At 32.0% G+C, this 26,492-nt stretch overlaps 1 protein-coding gene across 1 annotated transcript in view; it reads right to left on the reverse strand.

Annotated features, from left to right (window-relative positions):
- Window positions 1-16,564, reverse strand: part of LOC136976226 (charged multivesicular body protein 1a-like) — a 32,713-nt gene extending 16,149 nt beyond the window's left edge. The window contains exons 1-4 of the mRNA XM_067271446.1: window positions 16,504-16,564; window positions 16,308-16,360; window positions 4,997-5,016; window positions 1,800-1,877 (exon numbers count right to left, since the gene is read on the reverse strand). Coding sequence (XP_067127547.1) covers window positions 1,800-1,877; window positions 4,997-5,016; window positions 16,308-16,323 — 114 coding nt within the window. The 5' untranslated portion in view covers window positions 16,324-16,360; window positions 16,504-16,564. The remainder of the gene's footprint in view (window positions 1-1,799; window positions 1,878-4,996; window positions 5,017-16,307; window positions 16,361-16,503) is intronic.
- Window positions 16,565-26,492: the final 9,928 nt, after the last annotated feature.

The following is a 26,492-nucleotide window of genomic DNA, read 5'->3' on the forward strand; positions in this document are numbered from 1 at the left end:
TCATCAAAATCTATTTCACAACGTTTGCATTTCCAACTTCCCAACAAGCAACGCATGCACAAATCTCTCACTATTGCCTGTTTGTAGAGAGTGTTGCCATTTTGAATTTTATTTTGACTCAGTTCTCAGTCCCTGAGTACCTACAAGTCTGGTTTTTTTTATGTGTGCATGATTTGGGCATTTAATACTCTGTGCCAAATTGCAACTCCTGACATGTACTACTTCATACCTCTAACCTGGTTACCTAGCAGGTAGCAGGCAGTATGATTTTATAAACAAGACATAGTCTTGTCAAAAACAGAAATAATTTACATTACAAATACAAAAATGTTTAGAAAAATTCTTAAATTTTCATCAAGTTGCTTCAGAGTATGATTAAAAAGAACGCAATGCAAAACAAAAAAAATTACTTCCTAATAATATGTACAAATTATCATAATAATTTAAAATACTGACTTTCTAAAATTTAAATTAAATATTCTCTGCTACTAAAAAATACTAATCAAACTAAGCTAATCTTGCATCTTAATGAAAATGAGTTAATGTTTTAGTGGTAGATTTTGAATAGTATGTCCTGATTTTATTATTATTATTCTTGTTTTAATTTACTCATTAGCTTTCTTAATATCTTAGTTAATTTAGTTTCTATAAACCATTTCAGAGGGCAGGAGTAATTTTCTTGGTTATATTTTCATTACTTTCTCACTGAAAACTAATATGATTTTTGGAAGCAGACTAAACATCACAGATATCACTAGAAGTTGTAAAAAATGTAAGCATGTTTTCTAATTTTTGCACATTCCAAAATAATCATGATTTGTTTACTTTCACAAAAACACTGAATATTTTTAAATCCTAGCAATCAAGACATAATATGTTGTTTAAAAAAAAAATTGACAGAGTGAAAAAGTTTAATAGCACTAGGTTTAATTTGTTATTATTAATAAGTAGTATTTTAATTTAATAGATTTAGTAGTAGTAAATTTTAATAATGAACTTATATTCAAGGTAAACATTAATTCCTCTTAACAGAAAATATCAAATCTGAAAAGTAGTATTGTATTAGTCATAATACAAGACTGTATTATGGACTAATACAATTATTTAACAGAAATAATTTCACTTCTGCATAATACAATCTGCATTCACTATACTTTCATCTTTTTTCAAGTAATTTAAAATAGCATATGCAAACGTGCTATTTTAAATTTATATGTACTCTCTGTAGTTCATTGAAATTGCAAATATGTATAGAAATATACATGGTAAATGCCAAAAGTTTTCAGCCTAATTATGTTTTAGAAGTTATAGGTATAAAATAAGGATGTCATTTTTCAGTATAGTCTCCGTGTAGTTCAACACACTTATTACATCTTGGAATTAGCACTTCAATACCCTTGAAAAAATGTGCCACAGTTTTGTCAGCAAAATGCTCATAAACTACCGCTGCAACTCTTCATCACTCTTTAAAAGGTCTTTTTTTGAGTTTTGGAAACAGATGATAATCACTAGGAGTCAGGTCCAGTTGTAAGGTGAATGGTCAAATTCTCAAATCCAAATTTGCAGCAGCTGTGTGCAGTGGCACATTGTCCTGCAAGAGGTGAATATGATGCAAAGTAATTCTACAAGTCTAACTAAAATGAATGTTCCCAAGTGACTTATGCAAATTGGTAGGAGAAACTGCTTTATTAATCCATGAACAGACAGTGCTATCTGATGCTATCATTATTTTATTCCTATCACGTCTAAAATATAGACAGGCCAGAAACTTTTGGAGCCTACCTTGTACATGTAATTACCTTTTTCAATTTATTTCTTTGAATTTTTTCATCTTTTTCAGCTCTTTTTGATAATCTTTCTAGTTGTTTGGCGCTGAACTAAAAAAAAAAAATCTTAACAACAATTATAAAATTATACATATTAATTTTGTTATAACTTCAATAATTAACTTATATAAATGAAAATAACTGATTTTCTAATAGGAGGGTCGTTCAATAAGTCCTTAGAAAAAGATAGAAAAACAAATTATTTTAAGTAGATTTTTTATTTATTTTTTAACATAATCTCCTTTAAGCTCTATACACTTTTCCAAGCATTTCTCCAACTTTTTTAAGCCATCTAAAAAGTAAGATTTTGGAAGGTTCTCAAAATAGGCATCTGTTTGAGCAATGACCTCTTCGTTCGACATGAATCGTTGTACGCCAAGCCATTTTTTTAAGTTTGGAAACAAAAAAAGTCACTGGGGGCCAAATCTGGTGAATACGGTGGATGTTGTAATAATTCGAACTTTAATTCCGTGATTTTGGTCATCGAAACTGCACAGGTGTGCACCCGTGATTTGTCTTGATGAAAGAGGATCTTTTTCTTTTTCAAATGAGGACGTTTTTCCTTGATTTCTTTGCTCAACCGGTGCAATAGTGACGCATAATATTCTCCAGTTATTGTTTTTCCTTTTTCCAAGTAATCAGTGTAGATGATTCCGCGTGCATCCCAAAAAACCGTGGCCATCACCTTCCCGGCCGATTTCGCTGTCTTTGCCTTCTTCAGAGCCCTTTCGCCTTCAAAAACCCACTGTTTTGACTGTTCTTTTGTCTCTGGAGAGTAGTAATGTATCCGTGTTTTGTCCACAGTTATGTATCGACGCAGAAACTCATCAGGATTGCGACGAAAAAGTGCCAAAATAGCCTCAGAGTCAACCACACGATTACGTTTATTCTCCACTGAGAGCAAACGCGGCACCCATCTTGCTGAGATTTTTTTCACACCCAATTTTTCGTGCAAAATAGAAAAAACCGTACCTTGTGATATGCCTGTGGCCTCAACTATTTCACGCACTTTGATTCGTCGATCACTCAAAATCATATCGTGGATTTTGTCAATCCTTTCGGAAGTAAGTCACTTGCACTGGACGTCCCGAACGATGTTCATCTTTTGTGGATGTACGGCCACGTTTGAACTCATTTATCCAATTGTAAACAGTTGCAAACACAGGAGCAGATGTGCCATGAACTTCATCCAACTCAGCTTTGATCTCTTTCGGTGTTAAGCCTTTTAAATATAAGTGTTTAATCACCGCTCAAAACTCACTTTTTTCCATTTTTCTAAATAAACAAAAGTTTCTTGCTTCAATCGACAATAAAAATTAAACCATGCGATGAATATGACTGAGATTTTCACAATTGTCCAGTGAGCCACAATGCTTACTAAAAACGCGCCAATTTTGATGCTACGAGCGCCATCTATTGGATTTTCTAAGGACTTATTGAACGACCCTCGTACTTTAGATATTTGAATTTTATGATTAGTAATCTAGATGCAAAATTTAATTAACATTTGTGGATCTTTCTTTTTCATACTGTAAATGCTTTAAAGCTGTGCTGAAAAAATTGTTAAATATCAGTTTATTTAAAAATCAATCTAGAATAAAAACTAGTATATAGTCAATAAAAATGTTATGAGTATAATGCTTCTACATAAATGTGTTGTAAATGAAGCCGTTTAAGAACTAATAAAAGACAACACACTGCTTTACTCAAACTTAAAATAACTAAGATTTATAGTATTTTTGGGTGAAAACCAAGTGCTATGCCTGACTAAAGTCAAGGCATAGCAACACCCAAACAAGTGTAACATTAAAGTGTGTTAATGGCTTATGTGTCAATGTCTGGAAACTTTCTAACGATATGACATGTTAAATATTCTCTCTTTCTGTAGTGCCATGTATATATTTTTATTAAGGTTTAATGTTTCTAGACTTTTGTGTAGTGTATGTGATATGACACCAGTGGAGAGAGCAAATATTTTATCATCTATAATTAGTCTATTATATCGTAGTTTGACATTCTTAGCTCCTTTTAAATGCATTTCTTCCATACAGTCTTAGTTTGTTTCTGACAGTTCTGGTACTCATTGAATAGTCATCATTAATGAATAAATTCAGGCCTTTTAAATTATTAACATTTTTATAAACTTTTAATTTATCTTCAAAATCAAACAGTTCACAAATAATCTGTCTTTTTATATTAGATTTAAATTTTCAGATTCTAAAAGCACATTTAATAATGATATCTGTAACCTTTAATTTATCATTGAAAAGTATTCAAACCTTAACTGAACAATCATCCAATTTATTGTCATCCTCTATGCTCTAGATTACAAGATTATTATTCCTTTCTTTCTTTATCTTCTAATTTCATTAACTTTTCACACAGATTACAGATTACATTAATTTCTGTGTTTGATTTGTCACTTTTAAGGTAGCCTTTTTCTCTATCGGTTTCAAGGACAGATAGCCTAGATTTGACGTCTACTAATGCTGCATCTGTATTCTCAATCCATTCTTGCATTCTGTTTAAATGATTCAAAAGTGTTTCTAATTTACTATTTGAAAAAGCTTGCAGTTTCAACAAAAGTCAAATTCCTTCTTGAACATTGATCCCCTTTTCAGAACTTATATAAGACAAGATCAACTGTTCCGTTGACTCACTGAAACTTTTTTTTTCTTCACTTCTGATTCGTTTTCTTACATTTCATGGTGATCTAACTTGAGATAGTAATGAAAAAGTTTTCCTTTTCTGAAACAGAAACTCTGACATTTTTCCAGAAGAAAGCAAAAGTGAATCAAATCAAAGAGCAAAAAAACTCACACTAACAATCACAACAGCCAAACAGCAAACCCCCATTTAAAATAAAAATATATTTACATGTATCTTGTGATGACAAAGGCTTTGCAATATCTCTTAGAAATTTCTGAATTAAAATTTGAATGCTACTGATAATTCATTGAAATGTAAAACCTTTTCCTTTTTTTATTCTTGAAAAGATGATATTGTTAAATTTTTGTGTTTTTACTAACATGTAACTTTAATTTACAGTTACAATAGTTTTTCTTATTTACTAAAAATTCTTGAGAAAAGTAACATTTTATTTTTGTGATAGATTCTGAATAAAATCAATATTTTTTTGAAATAATCAGATAGTAATTGAAATAACTTACCCTCAGCTGAAACATCAATTCTGAAAAATAAAATTAGTCAATTAATAGAAAATTCTAAGTATATGACAATTTGCATTATTATTGTAATTGTAAACTTTAAAATATGAAATTAAAAATTTGTAAAATACATATATGTGTACTCCAATAACCTTAAATAGTTTTGCAAAGTATAGTTATTTAAGGTTTAGTATAGTTATTTTATAGCTATTTAAGGTTATTGGAGTAGACATATTTGTTTTTGCTTCATTTCTTGTGATGGATTTTATTGTAAAATACACTTTCAATTTATTAAAATTTACAATCTAAGATATAATTTTATATAAATAGTTCAAACTTTAAAAAAATGCAAATTGAATATTTTATTTTTCTCATATATAAAATATGAAAAAACTAACATATTCAATACAACTTAACATTATTGATGTAAAAATAAACTATATCTATTAATATATAAATATATATATTTAATTAAATATTTCAGGATAATTTTTTCTTGTTGTTTTTCAGTTGTTTAACTCCATTTAACAAATCCAATTATTTTTTCTAGTCTTTTATTTAAACTAGATTTCTCATTGATATCTGCAATTTTTGTATTGACTTATGAACAATATACAGTAAAACCTGTCTATGGCAACCACCTGTGGTTCCTTCAAAAAGTGGTCTTTTAGACAGGTGGTTGTCCAATACAGGTGGTGCTGTATTGTAATACTATATTTCCGTATTTTGGGCACTTTTTAGCCATTTCTACTAAGCAAAACTGAAGGTGAGCAAAAATAAGCAAATTTTTTCAACAATAAAGCTATATTGGTATTTTATTCTTATCGGATAACTCAATTTACAGGAGTTGTCGTGATTTTATAAGACAGATTTAATACCAATATTTTAAAGATTAATACAATACTCGCATTTTCTCGATTATAATGCACACTTTCTTTTTTCAGATTTAACTAATTCAACTTTGCTCTTTTCATTCGCTCCTCAGTTACATGTATTACATCATCAATATACAAGTGCATTGTATCTCTTCATCACTTTGATTGGTTTTCATTAGTTTAATCTTATTTTAGCTTTAAAAATACTGTACTTGTTTTTTAAATATTTAATATTTTCTTAAGTACAATAAAAAAAATTATTAACCAATAAAAAACAACACCTTAAAAACTTAATTAATTTAATAATAACATTTTCAGCTATCTTAAATAGCCACCAAAAACGTTATTATTAAATTAATTTATTGCTGGAAGTTTTTAAGATGTTGTTTTTTATTGGTTTATTGTTCCAGTAAGTTGTTTGTTTGTTAGAAAAATTATTAATTAATAATAAAATGATTGATTTCATTACATTCCACGATTGTCATTGGACAATCGTGGAATCAAAAAAGGAAGATTGCCTGTAAAACTGATTTTTACATTAATGCGTTTATTGTTTTTTAAATATTTTGTGTGCGAAAATTACTTGGATATTATTTTTCTAAAAATGTCATGGAAATAAGGTAGGTTGATACAGAAACTATTTATTGAACATGTACTGTATATGAGCTTCAAAAAAATAAATAAATAAAATAAATTTTATCAAACGATGAGATCAGCTGATTAATAGTATCGTGTACAATAATTTATACTCCATAAGGAAAATACTGTAGGTCTACGGTGAAATAAATTTCGTTTTCCCACAGTTCTCTAATTGCCATTCTGATAAACCACTTTTACTTTCTCTGATAACTTTAACACAATCTTCTAACAACAGTACTTTGAATTTCTTTCATTTTTCAGACAATTTCAAACAAACTGAAATGAATTTCCTTTGTTGCTAGACTAATTCATTAACACTTACACCTAATTTCAAGGGTGGGAGAAGTGCCCGAGGTGGGTTCGAACAAGAGTTTAGACCAGATATATTTGCGGAAGTGGTAGCTTATTACAGTTGTTTTATGTGGTTTCAGACCAAAAATCGATGCCTGTGGTCACGTTACACAGGTGGTCGTTTAATACAGGTAACTTATATGAAGACTACGTATAAACTATTCTGTGCCAGAAATTTTTGCCTGTCAAATGCAGGTGGTCCTCCTAAGCAGTTTTCACTGTAGTTAATATACAGTAAAAATGAAAATTAGTATGAGTTTCCTTAAAACCTTTAAAAAACTAAATCTTTCTACAGCTAAAGCTATAAAAGAAGAGTTTACACTTGAAGCCAGTGTTTCAACTATTAAGAGAAGAATAAATAAAAAAGTTTCCATGGAAGAGTGGTTTGTAGAAAACCAATGATTTCAGCAGTGAATCAGAAGAAAAGATTTTGCCAAAAAATTTGTGGACAAGCCCCTAGAGTTTAGGAAGCGTGTTACTTGGAGTGATAAGTTAAAACAAGAGTTACAGGATTCTAAAAGATGGAAATTTGTTTGGAGAAAGAAAAATCAAGCATTCAATAAAAATAAAACTGTGGGAACAATAAAACACTCACCTTACAAAATGGTTTGGTGGTGTTCTTCGGGGTTTCAAAATGGGCAATATTGTTTAAATTCATTATTGCATGAGAGCACAAACAGATACTTGAAGACAATTTAATGGCATCAGCAAAGAAAATGGGGAGTGAAAATAAATTTATCTTTCAACAAGACAATGATTCCAAACATACAGCATTGCTTCTCAGAAAATATTTCAATAAAAATGATATCAAAGTTTTTGAATGGCCACCTCAGTCACCAGACTTAAATTTAATAGAACATCTGTGAGATAAATTAGACCGCTGTATTTCTCTTAGCCATAGAAAATCTTTATTATTGTACAAAGAAGAGAATTATTTAAGGTTTGGTCAGAAATTGGACAATATATCATTGACAAATTAATTAACAGTATGAAAAGTCGACTTCTTCATGTAATTCAGGCCAAACGTGGTCCAACAAAATTCTGATTTGACACTTTCTCCATGTTTTATTTCGTGTCAACTTTGAAATGGTTTTGCCATACAACACAAATTTACAATTTGTAAAACATACATATTTTCTTCAAAATTTTTTGATGGATTTAATAAAAAATTAAGTCTTATTAAAATTAACATTAATTTAATTTTTATGTATTGATAAGATGATGATAAACTGAAAAGTTCAAAAAACAGGCTATGTCAACTTTGAAATGATCTTGACTGTACATAAAAATTAAAATTTGACCAGCATTTATACTTTAGTTTATATAAAACTTTTCATTAATTCATTTATGATTTTACATATCATCATTTCTTTGCAATTTTCACTATCTAATATAATTCGAAGTACAAATTACAATTCTAACATTACAATATAAATCTCCTTAAAAATTCAATAGAATTTAATTTGTATTTCATCTTGTATTGTATCCTATTGTATAATAAAACACAGTGAAAATAATAGAGCAGAAGCTTAAAATAAATCAACTGTAAGTGCCCAAAATTCAAATATATAATTTCTTAACTCTGTTTCAAGGTAAATAAAAGAAATGCTGTACAAAATATTAAAACGTCACTAATAACCAATTAGCTAAAATGTTACAAACTTCATAATAAGATTAATTTTTTATAAATGATTCGTTTTAAAATTTATTTACATTATTTTTAATAAATAAGAAACTCAATTATTATTTTCAATACTATTTAAATTTTAGCATTTCATATTATTTTACAAATTAATTCCTAATTTATAAATATAATTCCAACTTGACTTCATCTTTTATTAGACAAAACAACCAAAAGGAAAATCAGAAAATAGTAAGTGGGGATGTAACAAATTAGAGAACACAAAACACTCCAAATTCAAGAACAAATAAATATTTCTCTTTTACTACATCACATAAAGTAGGTACAGTACAAATTTAGTAAACAACTTTTAAATATGTTTATTTTATTAAATTTAATTAGCTAAATATATAAATGTATCTAATTTTTAATAACAAAAATATCTCTTATATTTTGTAGAAATTATTTAAACACACAACCAATATAATTTATTAATGCACTTTTCAAAATATTTTAATGTACGCTAGTATATTCTCCTGTCACTTGTTATAGTTATGCTTGAGATGATGTGAATACTTAACTGTTCTAAATAAAATAATTTCCATCAGATGAATAAACAAAATTCACCTGTAATTTAAAAATTTCACTATTAATCCTGAACAAGCACAACCTAAATTTCTATTTATCCAAATACACTCTAGATAGAATAATGTGTTATAATTTAACAAATACTGTAATTCTTTCCAAAAATTTAGAAAAAATGAAAAAGTTCAGTTATGTTTCACACACAATAAGTTTATTAGTTTAATGTACTACTACACAGATTTTTACAGAACACCCCAAAACATGAAGTCAGCAAGTATTCTGTGGCTTGCATATTATTCACATTAGTGCATTGTAAGCATAAGTGTGAAACGTATTAACAGGGCTTGGCTGTATGAATATATTTTCTTAAAATTAAATCAAATAGAGATTTTCAAAACGGGAACTTTATTGAAAGTGTTACATCAAACTAAATCATGTAAAAGGAGAATTGAATTTCTTTTCTAGATGGCATTAAACAAAAATCATGTAGAAAAAACTCTGTGAAAACAGCTGGGTTTAATTAACTTTAGAATTTAAAAATATCATCAATAATATTACTGATGTAACTAAAAACAAAATTCCAAGATTACACTATCATGAAAGTACTTTATAATATTCCAAGAAAAAATAGCAAGCAAAAAGCCTTAAAGTCACAATGTTTTCAATAAAATAATAGAATAAAATTGAAAAACAAGATAAAATATAGAAATACAAAACTATTTCAGATATATTTTATATCTTATTTCTAAACTAAAAGCTTTATGGTTAAAAAAATAAAATTGAGAGGACAATGACGACTATCCCATAATACAAATACCAAGATATCTTCAAAGTACTCAGACAGTTATTTTGAGGCCATAAAATACCTTTATATGAGATGTCTGTTATTTATTTTTATTTATTTTCTGATAGGACTTCAGTATGATAAATATCAAAGACTACAGTTTTTTTTAACTCTTTCCACCTTGTGGACTGTAAAATAGCCTTTTTCCATATCCTCATTAGTTTAACCATCTCTGAATGGGGGGATTGCAGGATAGTGAGGGACAGGGCCCAACATATCCACGAATACCAGTGAAAAATTTCTGGAGAGTTGCTTGCCCAGATTCAATTCAGATCCCCTACACAGAAGTACAGTCCCTGGCCAAATTATTAGACGTGCTATAGTTTTTATGCAAATTTTAATTATCAGTTACTACAATTTGGTCTTTGAATATTTATTACCAATTAATTTAACCTGTAATATACAGTTTACTTTATTACATAGGTGCTAACACAAATAAAACATTATATTTATTGAAAATTTTTGTTTTTATTAACATAGTAAAAAAATACAAAATTGCCATTTAAATTTTAGTTCTTTGTTGAGCCACCTTTTGCAGCTATGAGAGCCTCAATCTGGCACGGCATGCTGTCGATGCAAGACTGGACCGTATCTTGCATTTGTGGATGATAATTCCACACATGGATGATTTTTTCCAAAAGCTGCATTTTGGTTGTGATGACCTCTTTGGCCACTTCCCTCTTCATGAGCTCCCACACATTTTCTATGGGGTTCATGTCAGGACTATTACCCAGCCAATCAAACAGAGGGATATTTTGCTCTTGTAGATATGTTTTTACAGACCTGGCTGTGTGGCAGGGAGCGCCATCTTGCATAAAAATAAATGGTTCCCCATTTGGGAATCATTCTCTAATCCATGGCAGCAACCGATTTTGCAAGACATCTTTATATTGGTCTTGCCTCATGGTGCCTTTTACTACATACAGGCGCCCAGTGCCCTTGCCACTGATGACAGACCAAATCATTACTTTCGTGGGGTGCTTAACAGTCTGAATGACGCAGTCAGAATGAAATTTTTTGTTTCTATGACGACGGACAAAATGAGCTTTGTTGGCTAAATTTCAAATGTGCTTTCATCGCTGAAACAGATCTGAGAAAACAAAAAAAAATATATCTTATAAATCAAGTACCTACTGTTAATTTGTCTATTTTATAGTAAATAATCTATTTAATGTTAAATTACCGATCTCCAGAAGTCTACATCCTTATCACCCCACTGTTTGGCCCACTTCAAATGCTTTGCTTTCATTGCAACTGTTAATTTGGGTTTCCTTGCTGGTCGGTAAGCCTTAAAATCCAGATCTTTCAATTTTCTGCGAACAGTGTGCTCAGAAGCATTCACGTTTGCATCTTCCAATTGAGATTTTATTGATTTAGTGGTAGCAAATCTGTTTTTTTAAGCAAATTTTCTTAAAACATCTTTCTGACCTTGGGTTGAAAATTGGCTTTCTGCCGCATTTATTTTTCTTTTTGAACTCAGATCTTGATTTGATTCAACTTTTTCTTTATACATCGTATGCTAGCTTCAGACACCTTCAACCTTCATGAAATTTTACGGTTGGAATACATTTTTGTATTAACAAGGGTTTTGACTTCAGCTTTTTTACGTTTTTTACATGGGCAAAAGATCCCCTTTTTGCCCATGTCAAAAGATCACAATTTATTATATCTGGTTGGTAAAAATACTACTATCGAAGAAAACAAACACTTGCGTAATTTTATACCACGACATAAATACAAGAGGTGAACAGAAACACATCCACACCAGTAGCAAGTGAGAACGCGACTGAAACACGTTCGTACTTGTATGCTGCACTTCAATGTCTAGGCTCTGATACCTACCAATAAATAAACACTGTAATGAAATATAACATACAACGGTATACAATAGGTATACAACGACATTAAAAAATAAGTTTCGTTTATCAAAATTATGATTTATAAGATAGATCTACACCAGACCGGGTATAAAACATGAAAAGTCTGTAGTGTGTCTAATAATTTGGCCAGGGACTGTATGTTAATGATTTAACTCCTCAGCCCTCCAAGAGTATGTTATGATTAAGAATGGGATTTGTATGCACATCCATATTTTTCCTTAAATGCTATGATGTTGAAATCTCAATATAAACATGCTTTGAGTCCAAGTAGATTAAAGTTTCCTGATAATGCAAATTTTGGACATTTTCCATTTTTGAGACTAAATAAATGCTCTATAAAATTTATAGCTTGTTTGCATGACTTATGGCTGTACATCATAATTTATAGAAGTTGGTATTAATTTATCTTTTCCCTTATCTTTTTTCCCATTTCCTTCTATTATCTTGGTGCTGTCTTTCTTCTTTGCCAATGAGGGTTCACTCCAATTCTGGGAAAGAGCCTTCCTTTTTCCAATTAAGAACCATCAACTGGTTTCATGGTTGGAATATAAAGGAATGGAGGAACCTCAAAGGGGCACTTTTTGGACAGGAGAAGAAGACAGATGATGTTTAGCCCAGTGTAGCAGGAAGGGGTGATTGTATGGCAACAGATCTTTGTAGTCTGAGAAGCCAAGATCAAACACTTGGTAGGACATTGTGGATTTTTGGAAGTTCTTTGCAGAGAAGACAACATCCCCATTCAGGTTTTTGATATAAGAATAAGGTGGAACATGTGCCCATTTTTGTTTGAAAAGGACTTGATCAAACAAAACACTTGGGTACACCCTTTGTTCTCTTTCACTTGTCTTTCTATCCCTAACTTTTGCCCTCTATTAGTAAAAATCCTATTACACATTAGAATTAAAATTAGTATTAATAGTTAGTTTTAATTATTTAGTCCACTGTTCTTGTCCTCACTATAGATTAAGTCTTCTCTTTTACTTAAAATATTTTGTATATGATTTTTGGTTAATTTTATTGTATTGCACTTTAGTGTTTATCGGGAATATGCTCCTTGGCTGACATCATGGGTTGTGTTAGTTGCTTGTAAATATTTCATTGTCATTGTTAATAAAATTCTGTTTGTACAGATCTTATTGTGTCACAACTCATTACTTAAAATCATACATCTCAGACTACATGTGCTAATTTTTTCAAATGATCTATAGTCCATTTCTGCTATCTATGCAGTGAATCTTTTCTGCGCACATACATTCTCATGAGAAATATCATTCCTCCATCCAAATATAGAGGAGCACACAAAATTCAAATTTTTAAATTTGAATCATCTAACTTGCATTGTTTTAAAGTCTCACAAACAAACAAACATATTTTGCATTGCTGTGAAAAATCTCTTATTTTCCAAATTCTCAAAAACCTTTGAATTAATTGGTTTGAAATTATTGTAAATGTTATATTTATTAATTTAACAATGGTAAATTAAAACTTTCAAAAAATTGTCTAAATATAATGTTTTAATAATATAACACAAAAGGGAGATAATTTCTTGTGAGTAAAGTCAAATTTTCATGCACAGAATTGATTCGGTTATAGCAGATTTGGTTCAACCAACAATATGGGTAAAACTTCAAAAACTAATGTCAAAAAAGAATGTACAGAAGTTTGGATTCTAGACATTTAAAACAAATGGAAAAATTCTTTATTGTAATGTATGCCCTGCTAAAACACAATTTCAAATGTCTGATCATTTTGAAACATCCTTACTTCAATGCAACATGAAGCAACAAAACAAGCAAAAACAGTAATTGATCACAGGTAAGTTGCAGTTGCACTGAAACTAACAACAGTTCATGTTACCAGTTGAGTACAAAACATTACTATTAACTTTGGCACAAAATCTATAATAATTAGTTACTAAATTGATAAGAACATTTATTCATTTCTCATCATTTGTACAAGCCTATAAACAAAACTACACTACTACTTTAGACCAGTGACATAACTATAGAATAAGGAAAAGCAGGGTAACCCAGTCATCCTTAAACATCTTGATAACAATTGTATATATAAAAACAAACTCAAAAATGACTGATTAGACAGAATACATGGAGTTATAAAATTTTATTGAGCATGTCATTTTATTTGTGATTAATTTGATTGTGCAGTTCCTATAAAAACATTACTCTAAAGCAAAATACAAATGCATTTCAACCTACAAATTTTAGTAAATTTTACTGGTACTTTTAACATGCAAAATGTGTATTAACATACCTATATCTGGCATTTCTTATGTGCATATATATGCATACATATTTCAATTTAATTGCACATAAATACAGCCCTTAATCATGATCAATTGTGAAACAAGCAATATTAACTTATATCTTTTTTCACAAAACTTGTCCAGGTTGTAAAAATGCACAGTAGAGGTACCAGTCTCTTTACTTACAATGACAACACTGACTCGCTTGTCAGTGCTGATCTCAACATTCGTTAAAACATTCGTTCCTTTTTTCAACATTGAAGTGGTGCTGTTGTCAATGTTGACTCAACACACTCAACACTCAACAATATGTTCACTGCTACTTTCCAATGAACTGTGGGTAATTGGTGAGATGTTTGAATAAAATCCATCTTGCCGAGAATGGGAACTAAGCACTTCGTACTCAAGTTGGAACGTCGTATGTAAAAAAAATTTGCTTTGAGCCATAGTAAAAAAACGTTTCTCAATTCTAAACAATTGAAGACTTTAGAACAGTTATCAAAGACTAAGTATTATAATTATTTCTAATCATTAATATAATGTCTAAAACTGCATGGGAAAAATTAAAATTTCTTTAGCAAATGAGGAAGAGCATAGAGATAATCTCTAATCAGCAGACATAGGGACTTTATGATCACTTAATACAATAATGAATGCTGGAAACAAATGAATGTAACAACAGCAGATATCTGATAACAAATATCTGTATATAATATCAGCTGGAATGGAGATCAATTGGCTGGAAACCAAAATGACAAGTCTGTTTGCCAAATTTATATCAAGAATCGATATTCTAGGATATTATATAAGAATCAATATAAATTCGTATTTTAAATCCAATACTATTTAAATAAATCATCATACTATACATATGAAGATTAAAATATAGGGTGTACTATAGATTACTACCTATGAAATTTTGGGACTTTGAGTATATATTTGAACTCAGAGGACCGAGACGAGTTCAACGGTACCCTACTTTTGGGCCGGAGGCAAAAAGTAAGAAAGTTATCATACTTTTTTCAGTGATCGTGTGATGATCGGAAGTCGCGTCACTCTCTCCGCTAAGCCTATTGCGTGTTTAATTAACAGGCAGTCCAGCAAGTTGGCCATATATACCTTCAACAAAGGCAGATGTTGATCCACAAGCACACTGATCATCTACAGTTCGAGTTAAGTCCTTTTTGCACACTCTTGCGCTCATTGACCTTGGGGGCTATGGCTCCTCAGTCTCGCTAATATATTGCAATCAGGAATCGCGATGCTTGAACAAAGGAAAAAAGGAACTGGCGCTCGACTGTTCGTGTTCCCTACGGACTCCCCCCGGCAGGCCGCCGATTGTTTAACGTCACTAGTTATTGATTCAAGGTAGTTCTTGAACAAAAGAAAAAAAGGAAGTGGCATTCAACTGTTCATGCAATTTATTGCCTTTCAGAGTGCTTTTTTTTAATTTGCAGACTTTACCACAAGATGGCAGCACTAGCAACTACAGTGCCGTCTGCATGAAAGCATTAAAAAAGTATAACTTAAAAACTATGATAACTCTCTTATTTTTTGTCTCCGGTCCAAAAGTAGGGTACCGTTGAATTCGTCTCAGTCTCCTCAGTTCAGATATATACTCAAAGTCCCGAAATTCCATAGATAGTAATCTATAGTATCCCCAAAATATATTTTAAAAATTTAGAGAAATTTTATACAGCCTTATTAAAGTTAAATAATTAGGTATAATTGTATAATTACATCAACAAATGAGACAGTCGGGATACTCAGAGTACTCTACATTATATGGTTTTAGGAAATATAGGGACTCACTTCACGTGGGTACAGAGATGTAACATCAAGCTTTGGTCAAAGCTCACTATCATTTGCCTCAACAGATGTGGAGCACGTAGAATAGGTAAGAACCAATCTTTGGAGGAAAACATCTCATGAGAGACAAATATACAGGTATGGTTCCATTGATTTTTTTTGGGGTCTAACTCTAAAGGTTGGTAAACCCCTCATTCAGAGTTCACATCTTACCAATAATTAATTACAATTATAAATGATAAACTTAGTAAAATAAATTTTAAATATACTAAGTTTACATTAGGCTAATAACAATTTGTTATATTTACAATTTATTTCGAATTTTTTAATAAACTTTGAAGTTTTCGAAAATATAAAAATGGATCCTAAAAGTATTTCATAATGTCTATTTTGATAATCCCATTTTTAGAAATATCTAAAAAATTCCAAGCTTATGATAACATTTACCTTGCATATCGGGCATATTTCACAGTTAAGATATTTTTATCTTAACGAAATTCCTGAAATTAAAAAATGTAATGCTTTGAAAAATGACAAATTTCCACTTTTAAATATTCAATATAAGTATAAATATCATCAAGAAATAATTTAAAAGTTTCTATTCTATCTTTTATTTTCATGTTACTATTAATTCAGGCCTCACCTTAAAAATCTGATTAAAAGTTTCAAAAACAAAGTCAAAATGTACTGTACTTTCCACCATCGAAGATGACGCAATGTCTGCCCTCTACTGTCAATAACGACACTTTAAAAACAATGTAAATTTTTCTCCGATTTTTAGAAATTTTAACATCATTTTAAAAAGTTATGTTTAATATTAATTGTTTTAAATTAAATATTTATTTTATTAATACACAAAAATAATTTGTGTTTTTTTTTCTTTCATTTTAACTCTTCTCCGATTAGGATCCGTTTTCCCGAATCTTATCCGAGTCACTCTTTATTCAATTGTAGGAAATAAATTATAGCTAGAAAGTTTTTATTCTTTCTTCCCTAGAGACCCTAAGAGGATGGCGGGTGATGAAGGCCCGACACATTCGTCTCCAAAAAATTCCTATGGGATTTTCGATCGGGTCCCGCCCCTCACCATGTAGCCGACGCAATCCAGCGATTAAAAAATTGCAACCGGTCCTATTTTTGCTGCGACGTGACTGTCGCTCTACCCAATAAATCATACAGACAGGCATGAACCAGCACATACTTGCAATAATATAGTCTCAGTTTTGAAGCAGTCTGAAATTACGCCTTGTTCTGGTCTCTGTTTAAAGCATTGCTAATACTTGTTAAAATGTTTGACAAGGAATCTACCGGAGGGGATGATGGACGAATATTAACAATGTATAATACTGGAAAAACTTTGCAGGGTGCTCACATAAATCTTCAAATAACTTGTAAAACTACCCTTTCAATAATCTGACTTGTTATTGGATGCACAGTACCCAATGACGATGCTTTCGCCGTTCACTTTTCGCCCGAAGCAACAGAGCGATCACACAAGTAGTTTCAATGACTTCCATTGGAAAACTGTTCTAATTCAACGATTTATCTATCGCAGTGTGTGCACCTTGTAGATTTTCTACAGGAGGGGAGAACTGTTGCAGCGATTTATTGGTCGTCGCGACTAGAAATCGCAAGTGGAGGCCTAGCCTTTATGTCAGCGACGGATCGAGTCAAGTGGGTGGGGGCCCCCAAGTGGTAATTTCGGGCCCTCAAACTCAAGTTAGAAAAAAAACAGTTTCAAGAAAACTCTCATTTTAGAAAGAATATTCTAGAAGGAATAGACAATGAAACAAAGAGTAAAGAAAGGAAATTAAACTAAATTAATATTAACAAATATACAAAATATGGCGTACGGCCACACAAACAGCTAAGCGGGACAATCCATTTTTCAACGCTGACTAAGGGTTGATCTCAACGTTCGGTAAAAGTCTTTCCTTTTTCAACGTTGAAGTGGCGCTGTTGTCAACGCTGACTCAACACACTCAGCACTCAACAGATATGTTGACTGTTACTTTCCAATAAATTGTGGGTAATTGGTGCGACATTTGAATGGAATCCATCTTGCTGAGAATGGAATTATGGGAACTATGCACTTCGTACTCGAATTGGAACGTTGTCGATGACGTCAAATTGTTGGTTTCAACATTCAACACTCGTGTTGAAAATAGGAATGTCCCGAAGACCTCGGGAGACCTTTCGGGGCCCTAAGCGGTTGCTTAGTCCGCTTACCGCTTAAGCCACCACTGGTTAATGTGTCAGGTTGCCGATAGCTGGCGTTAGAACCACACTAGGGTGAGAAGTTGGGCTGTCTATTTGGTTGGAGTTAGTTTTACCGTTTTCAAGCATTTCTGTGACTTTTTCTACTGTTCTGTCAAAAAAATGTTATTTGTAATTAAATTTTTAATTTTATATAATGTATAAAGTAACAAAAAGTATATTTGGTTTATTAAAAAAATTAATAACATGATAATTTTAAATTACAGGTGAAGATGTGGATTATCGAAAATAATAAAACTATTTTCGATTTAATTTATTCAGATTTTAAATGGAGATCTGTTTATAACTGTTATATTGCTATATATTGTGAATGAAAGTTTTGTACATAATGTTCTGAGTATATCATATCTGTTTAATACATAGGTAATGGTGAAATAAGGAAATAAATTTGCATTTTACTGTTTTGTTTTATTACATATGTATGACAGTATAATTAGGAAAACCATAGCTTATCCTCTAATACATTTAAATAGCCATAGAAATTTAATCCAGATAAAGACAAACTATTTTTTAAATAATATATTAACATTGACACTAGATAAAGTGTGCTATACAATTTTACTTGATTCAGTATAGTGGGAAATAGTATTCGGGATAAAATAGCTTTGTATTTTTGACATGAGAAATTACATTTCTTATGACACTCACATTGGCTCTACGTATTTTGGTAATTTATATAATATTCTGCACTATCAAAACTAGAATATGAATGAGGATTTATTGATGGCCTACTACACCTGTCCTTTGTTTATATAGATTTAAAACAATACTAACATGTCTTTCTTTTAGACTCCGTGTCATCACTAATCACTATCACTGTCAATAGATGGCCGGATGGCCGAGCGGTAAAGGTGGCAGCCTACCGTTCTGGGGGACCCGGGATCGAATCCGAACGGGTCGAATAATCCCCAGGAATTTTTCGGGGGGTGGTCCGTTCGGAAATGTCGGGCCCCGTCCCTCACCACCCAGTCGCCCCATTGTGGGCCTGGCCGAACCCATAATGGGCCTACTAAAAGAGGCCCTCTTAGTGGCAGCCTACCGCTCTGGGGGACCCGGGATCGAATCCGAACGGGTCGAATAATCCCCAGGAATTTTTCGGGGGTGGTCCGTTCGGATATGTCGGGCCCCGTCCCTCACCACCCGGTCGCCCCATTGTGGGCCTGGCCGAACCCATAATGGGCCTTCTAAATGAGGCCCTCTTAGTGCCCACAGGGCGGAAAGAGTTAAAAAAAAAATCACTGTCAATATCTAATAATAATGTCTAAACTTTTGCCATCCTATATTTGCATATTTTATTTGCCAACCTCTGACTCATCATTCTCTAAACATATCTAAGTTATTATGTGCCTGTAAATATGTTAAATATGTTGTCTAAATAGTTGGAATATCCTCTTTTTCCTCTAACAGCCTATATTTGAAATCCAAGAACTAAATCCACTAACTTAATCCCCTTCTCTAACCTGGTCCTGACTTTTTTGGCTCAACTTTAATCTCTTTCTATCTCATTAACGAACACAATATAAATTGTGAATAACATATATCATAACTCCTTTCTCACTGCAAACTACAATAATTCACCTAATATTAATAAATAAAAAGAGATATGGGCTTAACCTTGATAAACTCCAAAGCCACTCTAAATCCTAAATCTCTTTATTTGTATCATTTTAAATGTATCCTATCCTAACACATGATTTAACATTTCTATACATTTCTATAATTAAATGTACATAATTCTCATGGACCCCTTTTCTTTCTGATTCGGAGTTCTCGGGAATCCCGAAGGCATCTCATATTAATAATGTATACACAAGCTTAACTATAATTTTTTTGCTACGTTTGGAGTTTTCTTTAAGGGCAAGACCCTTAAAGAAAACTCCAAAAAATATTTTAAAATGAACACAAATTGTAAGCAAAGAACAAACAGTTTAATCAATTTAAAGCCTAAAATCGTAAAAGTGACAGTTATTAGAAATATAAATATTAACGACATTTACGAATAACTAATGTTCAAAACCGAATTAAAATAGTATTTATAAGAGGTCTTATTAAAAAGATAAAAGAAATATCTGAGTTAAAAACGAGAAAATTTCATATATTAAAAGAATTTCGAATGTTTACAGCTGATTCTCCTTATGCTACAGCCAAACTTACGCCTTTGAGGCGATTGAAGATCTCGAAGTGGCAGAAATATTTATTACGCCAGTATCGTAGCATTGGAGCTATTGGCAGCGCCAGGACCAGTATATCTATCGACTCTGGTCATACGGACAGCTGCCGCCATGTCTTTTCCAAACTGCTTATTTAGACGCAGCCACGTAATATACTTAGTTGGGAAAACGGAAATAATCTAGCACGTATTTAAATGGAAATTCGGGCAGAAGAAAATAAATATCGTTTTGGATTTTTAGAATTAATTTTTATTATTATTATTTGTTTATTTAAGAATCGTATACACCAAATGGAAATAGAACTAAAATAAAACAAGTTTCGTTAAAAGCGCATAACAGATTACCGAGTTATAGTTGTATTTTCTGTCTTCTGTAGCGCCTCCCGTTATAGAAAGTCCGCCATGTTGTTAATCACTAATAGCGACGCCATTCTTTAACATTGCTATAATTACTGTCTTACAACGTCAGCTCTCCCCTTATTCCTCCGGGCCAAGGTTCAAGTCAGAGATGATTTAAGTTTTTTGAGGGAAAATCAACCCAGATATGTTAGGCTCCATTCCTCACGGACAATGCATTCCCCATTCCCCGCAGTGGAGTCGGCTGAACAGCCGACTCCACTGCGGGCCATTTTGAACTTGCAATGAGTAAAAAATAGGCCTTCTTAGTCATTGGTGCACCCAGGATTTCGTCTTGGAAGAGCCGAGTTGAACAGATAAAAAATTTTTTAATCAGAATTCAATACAATTTCTACCTTCGCTGATTCATTAGTAGGATAGAAATAGAAGACACGACACAATATAAATAAAAAACAAATTTCAAGTAAGAAAAGATATTTGAAAAATTTTTAAGTGTTTGTTTTTCTTTTTTCTTTGAAGGGGGCCAGGCCCAATTGCCTTCCTTCTGAACGCACTATTGGGACGAAGTGGGTTTGCGCGTGATAAAGGTCATAGCTGGAGTAGGGCCAGGGGGAAACTAAAGTTGAACCTTTCCCTGAAAAACAAATCATACAGCCGCATGAAACTAATTTTGAGCTACCCCGTTCATTGTTCCAAATGATAAAATTCTGCTTGATTATTTATATTTTTTTAGATAATCAAATATGCAATTATTTAATAGTATTATATTACAGTAATTTACTATTTATTAACATTAATCATTGTTTGTTTTGAGTATTTCCGAGAAGCTCAAGACGGTAATTGCTTAAGACAACCAAACATATAAAAATGATTGGTTGTCGTAAGCGATAATGTGTCGTTATAGTAGTATGAACGGTATAAACGCGTATGAAATGGAACGAAAGCTGCCATTGCCGTGCTGTCAAATATAGCTTTGTTCTTTATATACAGAATGATTAGTGAATGACACAACATGCAAATGCGACTGAAACCTGTAAAATTCTTATGTGCATTAATATAATTGCAGTCATTTTAATTTATTTATTGTACAATAATTGATTAATCAACTGCCATCAACAGCAACACTGCATACAGTAATACTATTGCACAGATGCCGGTTCAGATGTAGATATTTACATTAATAATATTACTCTTTTTGCCATGTGAACATTAAAAGGGATTACATTAGTTGTATATAGCAACGCGACACGTGAAAAGGAGTGCCTCTCGGGAGAACGTTCAATGGGAAACTGACCCCTATTTTGATGTTACAAACGTGAAGAAAACCCGGAAAATTCTACGTTGTCAGCCCGTCGGTGAGGCCCAAACTCATGAAAAACTACAAATGTTCAGTGGTTTTTCCACTCGGACACTGGTAGGCAGGGCCGGCCTTCTCGATAAAGGGGCCCGGGTGCAAGAAACTATTTGGGCCCAAATGTTTTTCTAAAATAAAAAAATTTACAAACACGAACATATATTAATGCATGTTTATTTAAAGCGTGATTTTGTTCTTGCTAATACATTAATTACTTCAGAAAAATTACTAAAATTACTGCATTCTTGATAATGTTGGGGCCCCCTCAATCGCGGGGCCCCGGTGCGTAGCATCCGCCGCACCCCCCCGATGGCCGGCCCTGCTGGTAGGCGACTCTAAAAGACCTTCAATCCTGTTCATTGTGGTTTGGACCATACCCACAATGGTAGGTACGGTCTAACCCAAAATGGTGAGGGACGGGCTCAACGTATCTGAGATAGAGCTTTCATGAAAAATTCTTAGAGAGTCGCTAGCCCGAATTCGATCCCAACTTCTCCAAAGAGGTAGGCCAAGACCTTTACTGCCATGACCATCACCCTTTAATCATAACTACATAGGGACAGATTCAAAAATTAAAAAAATCAAAAATAAAATCAAAAATTAATCATTAAAATTTCTGTCTACTTCAATTAACGCATAACAAAGAAACTCAACAATTGACCTTTGATTGTTTTGGCTCTATTATTGCAAGGAGTGCGCTTTTTGATAAATTGGAAAATGTTTTCTCATTCTGTCAATTATCAACCGTTGCCTCAACCTTTGGAGTAAGAGATTTCTTACATTTTATTGTTATTTATGCAAATAAGAAATTCATTCGAAAAATTAATGGCTTTATAATGAAATTTCTCGGTGCAAATGATAATTGGTTTAATTTGATTTAAAGGTTTTGACTCCTCGATATTTCTAAATGTAGTTTTTAAGCAAACATTTCTGTGTTTTGCTGTATTCATAATCACTTTTGTGTTCACGAGAAAGGGTTGGATTTGCATGTGAGTTCAACAGCTTAGAGTTTAAGGTCTCGTGCTAAGTAAATACATCTTAGGGCTTTTACATTTACTGTTACTTAGAAAAGTAAATAGATTACGTTTTTAACTCTACGAACCTAATTTAAATGAATTATTTGCCATTTGTAGCCTTTTCGGTTCACTACACATAATAGATGAATTTATTGATCTATTGTCATAAATTAATAAATTAGTAGTTAATAGATATATTAAAATTTAACAACTTATAAATCATATTTTGTTTTATAATAAGATGATTCACTCTTATTTAAGATTTAAGTTTCGTTTATAAAAACCTTTTTCCCTCACCCAAATTAATGTAATTTCACGAGGCTCTTAAGCAATGCTTTGTTTCGTTTACAGTTTGATAGGAAATTTTGTTAGACATTAAATGAAAAGTTTTTTTACAGTGTAATAATTTCTCTAAAAGTTAATAAAAATATTCATTGGCAAATTTTTGTATATTCGATTTTAAAATTAGAAGAAAGGTTTCGGAATTTAAGATTTATTGTGTTATATGAATTTTCTCTTTCTATATTCAGGGCGAGATCGAATGGTGCGGGATTCGTGAATCCAACCAATTTGGATTATTTTAAATTTCGAGGCAAGAAAAAAGGCCTCTTGGAGCAGGATGAAACCGCACGAAGTGGATTCGGAAAATCCATCTTGGAAAATCATATAAACCCTGCCTGTAAACAGATTTCGAACGAGATTCGGCCATTATATCAGATTTCGTGCGATCGCTTTAACAGGTAAGTTATATTACTGTTTATATGTAATACAGTTATATCATGTTGATCTTAATTACTTATATTATACTTTTTGTCCACTTTGGACTTGTTATAATGAGGAAAAAGAAACACATAATTTCCAATTAAAATGTATTTACTGTAACTTAATCTTATATGCTACTACAATCGAGCATTTCGGGTCAATGTTTCTTCTCGGCAGACGTTACCTTTTTATGTTTATATTTTAATATACTCATACAGCTGTAGAGTGAGTGGTGTGAGCTGGATAATTACTCCTGGGATGATGGGTTGGTAATTCGTTTAATGAGTTAGTGATGTTTAAGTGAATGAAACTGTGTTGTAATAAACTGTGTTGTAATATTTAGAAAAAGTTTTGCTGGAAAAATTTAAAAAATGGCATTTTAAAGGTATATTCCGAAAATGTTTAAAGAAACATATGGGTATATTAAACTATAAACATAAAAAAGATAACGTTTGCTAAGGAGGAACGTTGACCCGAAATGCTCGATGGTAGTGGCATATAAAATCCTATATGTACAGAACGTACAGTAAATATATTTTAATTCGAAATTGTGTTTTTCTTCCCTCATTATAACAAATCCTAGTACACAAGAACGTCCAAGGTGGAAAAATATATTGTAATATAGTACGGAACGAGCCACTGAACGACGGGGACGTACTCTGAGCATATGGTACATTTATATTATAGTACAATATAGTAAGGAATCGTCCATATGACCATTCCTTACTATACCGTGATTTCAGATGTATATATTTATATAGTATATTCTACCATTCGTATTAGTTATATGTACAGGATGAACACGTCACAATTTTCTCTTGTCTTTAGACCTCAAAAATATAAATAGGATCCCTTAATATGACTTGCAATTCAATGTGACAAATTTATAGTTACTACATTATTTTTACTTTCTCGGCTGTTTTATATATAATAGAGGGAAAGTATGGTGATCGGTCAAAAATGATCCCCAAGAGTTTTACATATCGTACATTTTATAAGACGCAGGGGACCTTGAAACGTCCAGAAATGCAACAAAAATCGGGGCTTTTTATGTATTTATAGATGGATATATATGTGTGTATGTAAATATTATGTTATGATTTCATGAAACCTGGCTCAACGATCATAGCAGAAATATACTGCAACGAACTAGACGAAATGATGCAAAAACTTAAAGAAAAACTGCCTAGATTGGTCAAAAGATCTATTTCTATCTAACGCATGATAACGCTGTACCAGACACTGCACAAATGACTGTGGCAAAACTACAGGAATTGGAGTTGGAACTTCTTCATCACCTCCATACTCACCAGACCTAGCCCTCAGTGACTTCCACGTCTTTTGCAATTTGGACAACTTTTTAATAGGAAAACAATTTAATCCCGACAGTGCTGTAAAACTCGCCTTCCAGAAATTCATTGACCCTCGTCCGCCAGGGTTTTATACCACCCGCCTGAACAACCTGCCGCTTAAATGGCAAAGGTGTATAGACAATATGGGTGTATACTTTAATGAATAAAATAATTTCTTATATTTGTAAATTATCAACCAACTTTGCCTTTTTTTCCACAAATTTCATCCTTGACGACCTAATATATATATATATTATGTGTGTGTGTGTGTGCGTGTGCGTGTGTTTGGAGGGCACGATTTTGTTCATCTTTGAAGCTTAATAACTCTTTGAAGCTTAATAACTGTGCTTTTTGCTGAAAATTTCAGAAATTTTTCAAAGAGATTTGTGTATTAGAAGGATCGATGCTATTAAATTTTGGTGGTTAAAAATCGAGGGGTGGGGAGATAAAAGAAGTCTCGAGTAGGGTCGGATCTAACGACGATTTTACTCTTTGTAAGCATTTACAAATCATTTATCGAACCCATCCCCACCCTCAAAATTAAGTTTTTATTATTTTATAATAGTTAAAAATATAAAAAGTTTTTTAAATAAAATATCATAGCGGATGGAACCACCAAAGGTTACCGGGAAAGTTAAGCAACTCGTTACTGGATTTATAAAATTAAGTTTAGTCATTTTTAGACATATTTTTCTCTCATTCTTGAAAACTCGCTTTGTTTAGGGGATGAATATATGGAAACTCCATATATGTAACGCAATGATGATAATTATTTATATATCTATCTATACCTATGTATACGTAGAAAAGGTACAGGCGGCAATGTATTCTTCGGCTCCATTAAAAACTATGGACCTCTGTTGTGATATTATTGAGTACATCGCTAAGCGACACATACATCCTCTATATATATTCAAAGTTCGATAGAGTGCCTCTATCCACCTCTGAGATCGACACTAAACCGAAAAATCTCAGAGATAACGAGTAACGAGTTCTGCACATAACTTTGAATTTGAATTGAAGGAAGCCCTACACGTCTACAAAATAGTAATAACTTTAATAACGTGAATCAGAAGGTATCTCCCCTGGGCAGATCGCCCAAGTGTTGCGTTGCCATAACAGACATTTAAGCGATAATTTGTTTATTTCATAGAAAATTTTGGGAAAGAAGTAAAATCTATATATGTATTAATAATGTATTATAATTTAAATAATGTATTATAATTTCTCTATAAGTTTTATAAATATTTATTGCATTGTAAATTCTTTTTTTCCACTTTCAGTGAACGATTGGTTGAAGATAAGGAAGACTATGGATTGAATAATGACATCAGGGGTCTTCCA

Source organism: Centruroides vittatus, unplaced genomic scaffold (genome assembly GCF_030686945.1).
Source record: "Centruroides vittatus isolate TY-2023 unplaced genomic scaffold, ASM3068694v2 contig_4, whole genome shotgun sequence".
NCBI lineage: Eukaryota > Metazoa > Arthropoda > Arachnida > Scorpiones > Buthidae > Centruroides > Centruroides vittatus.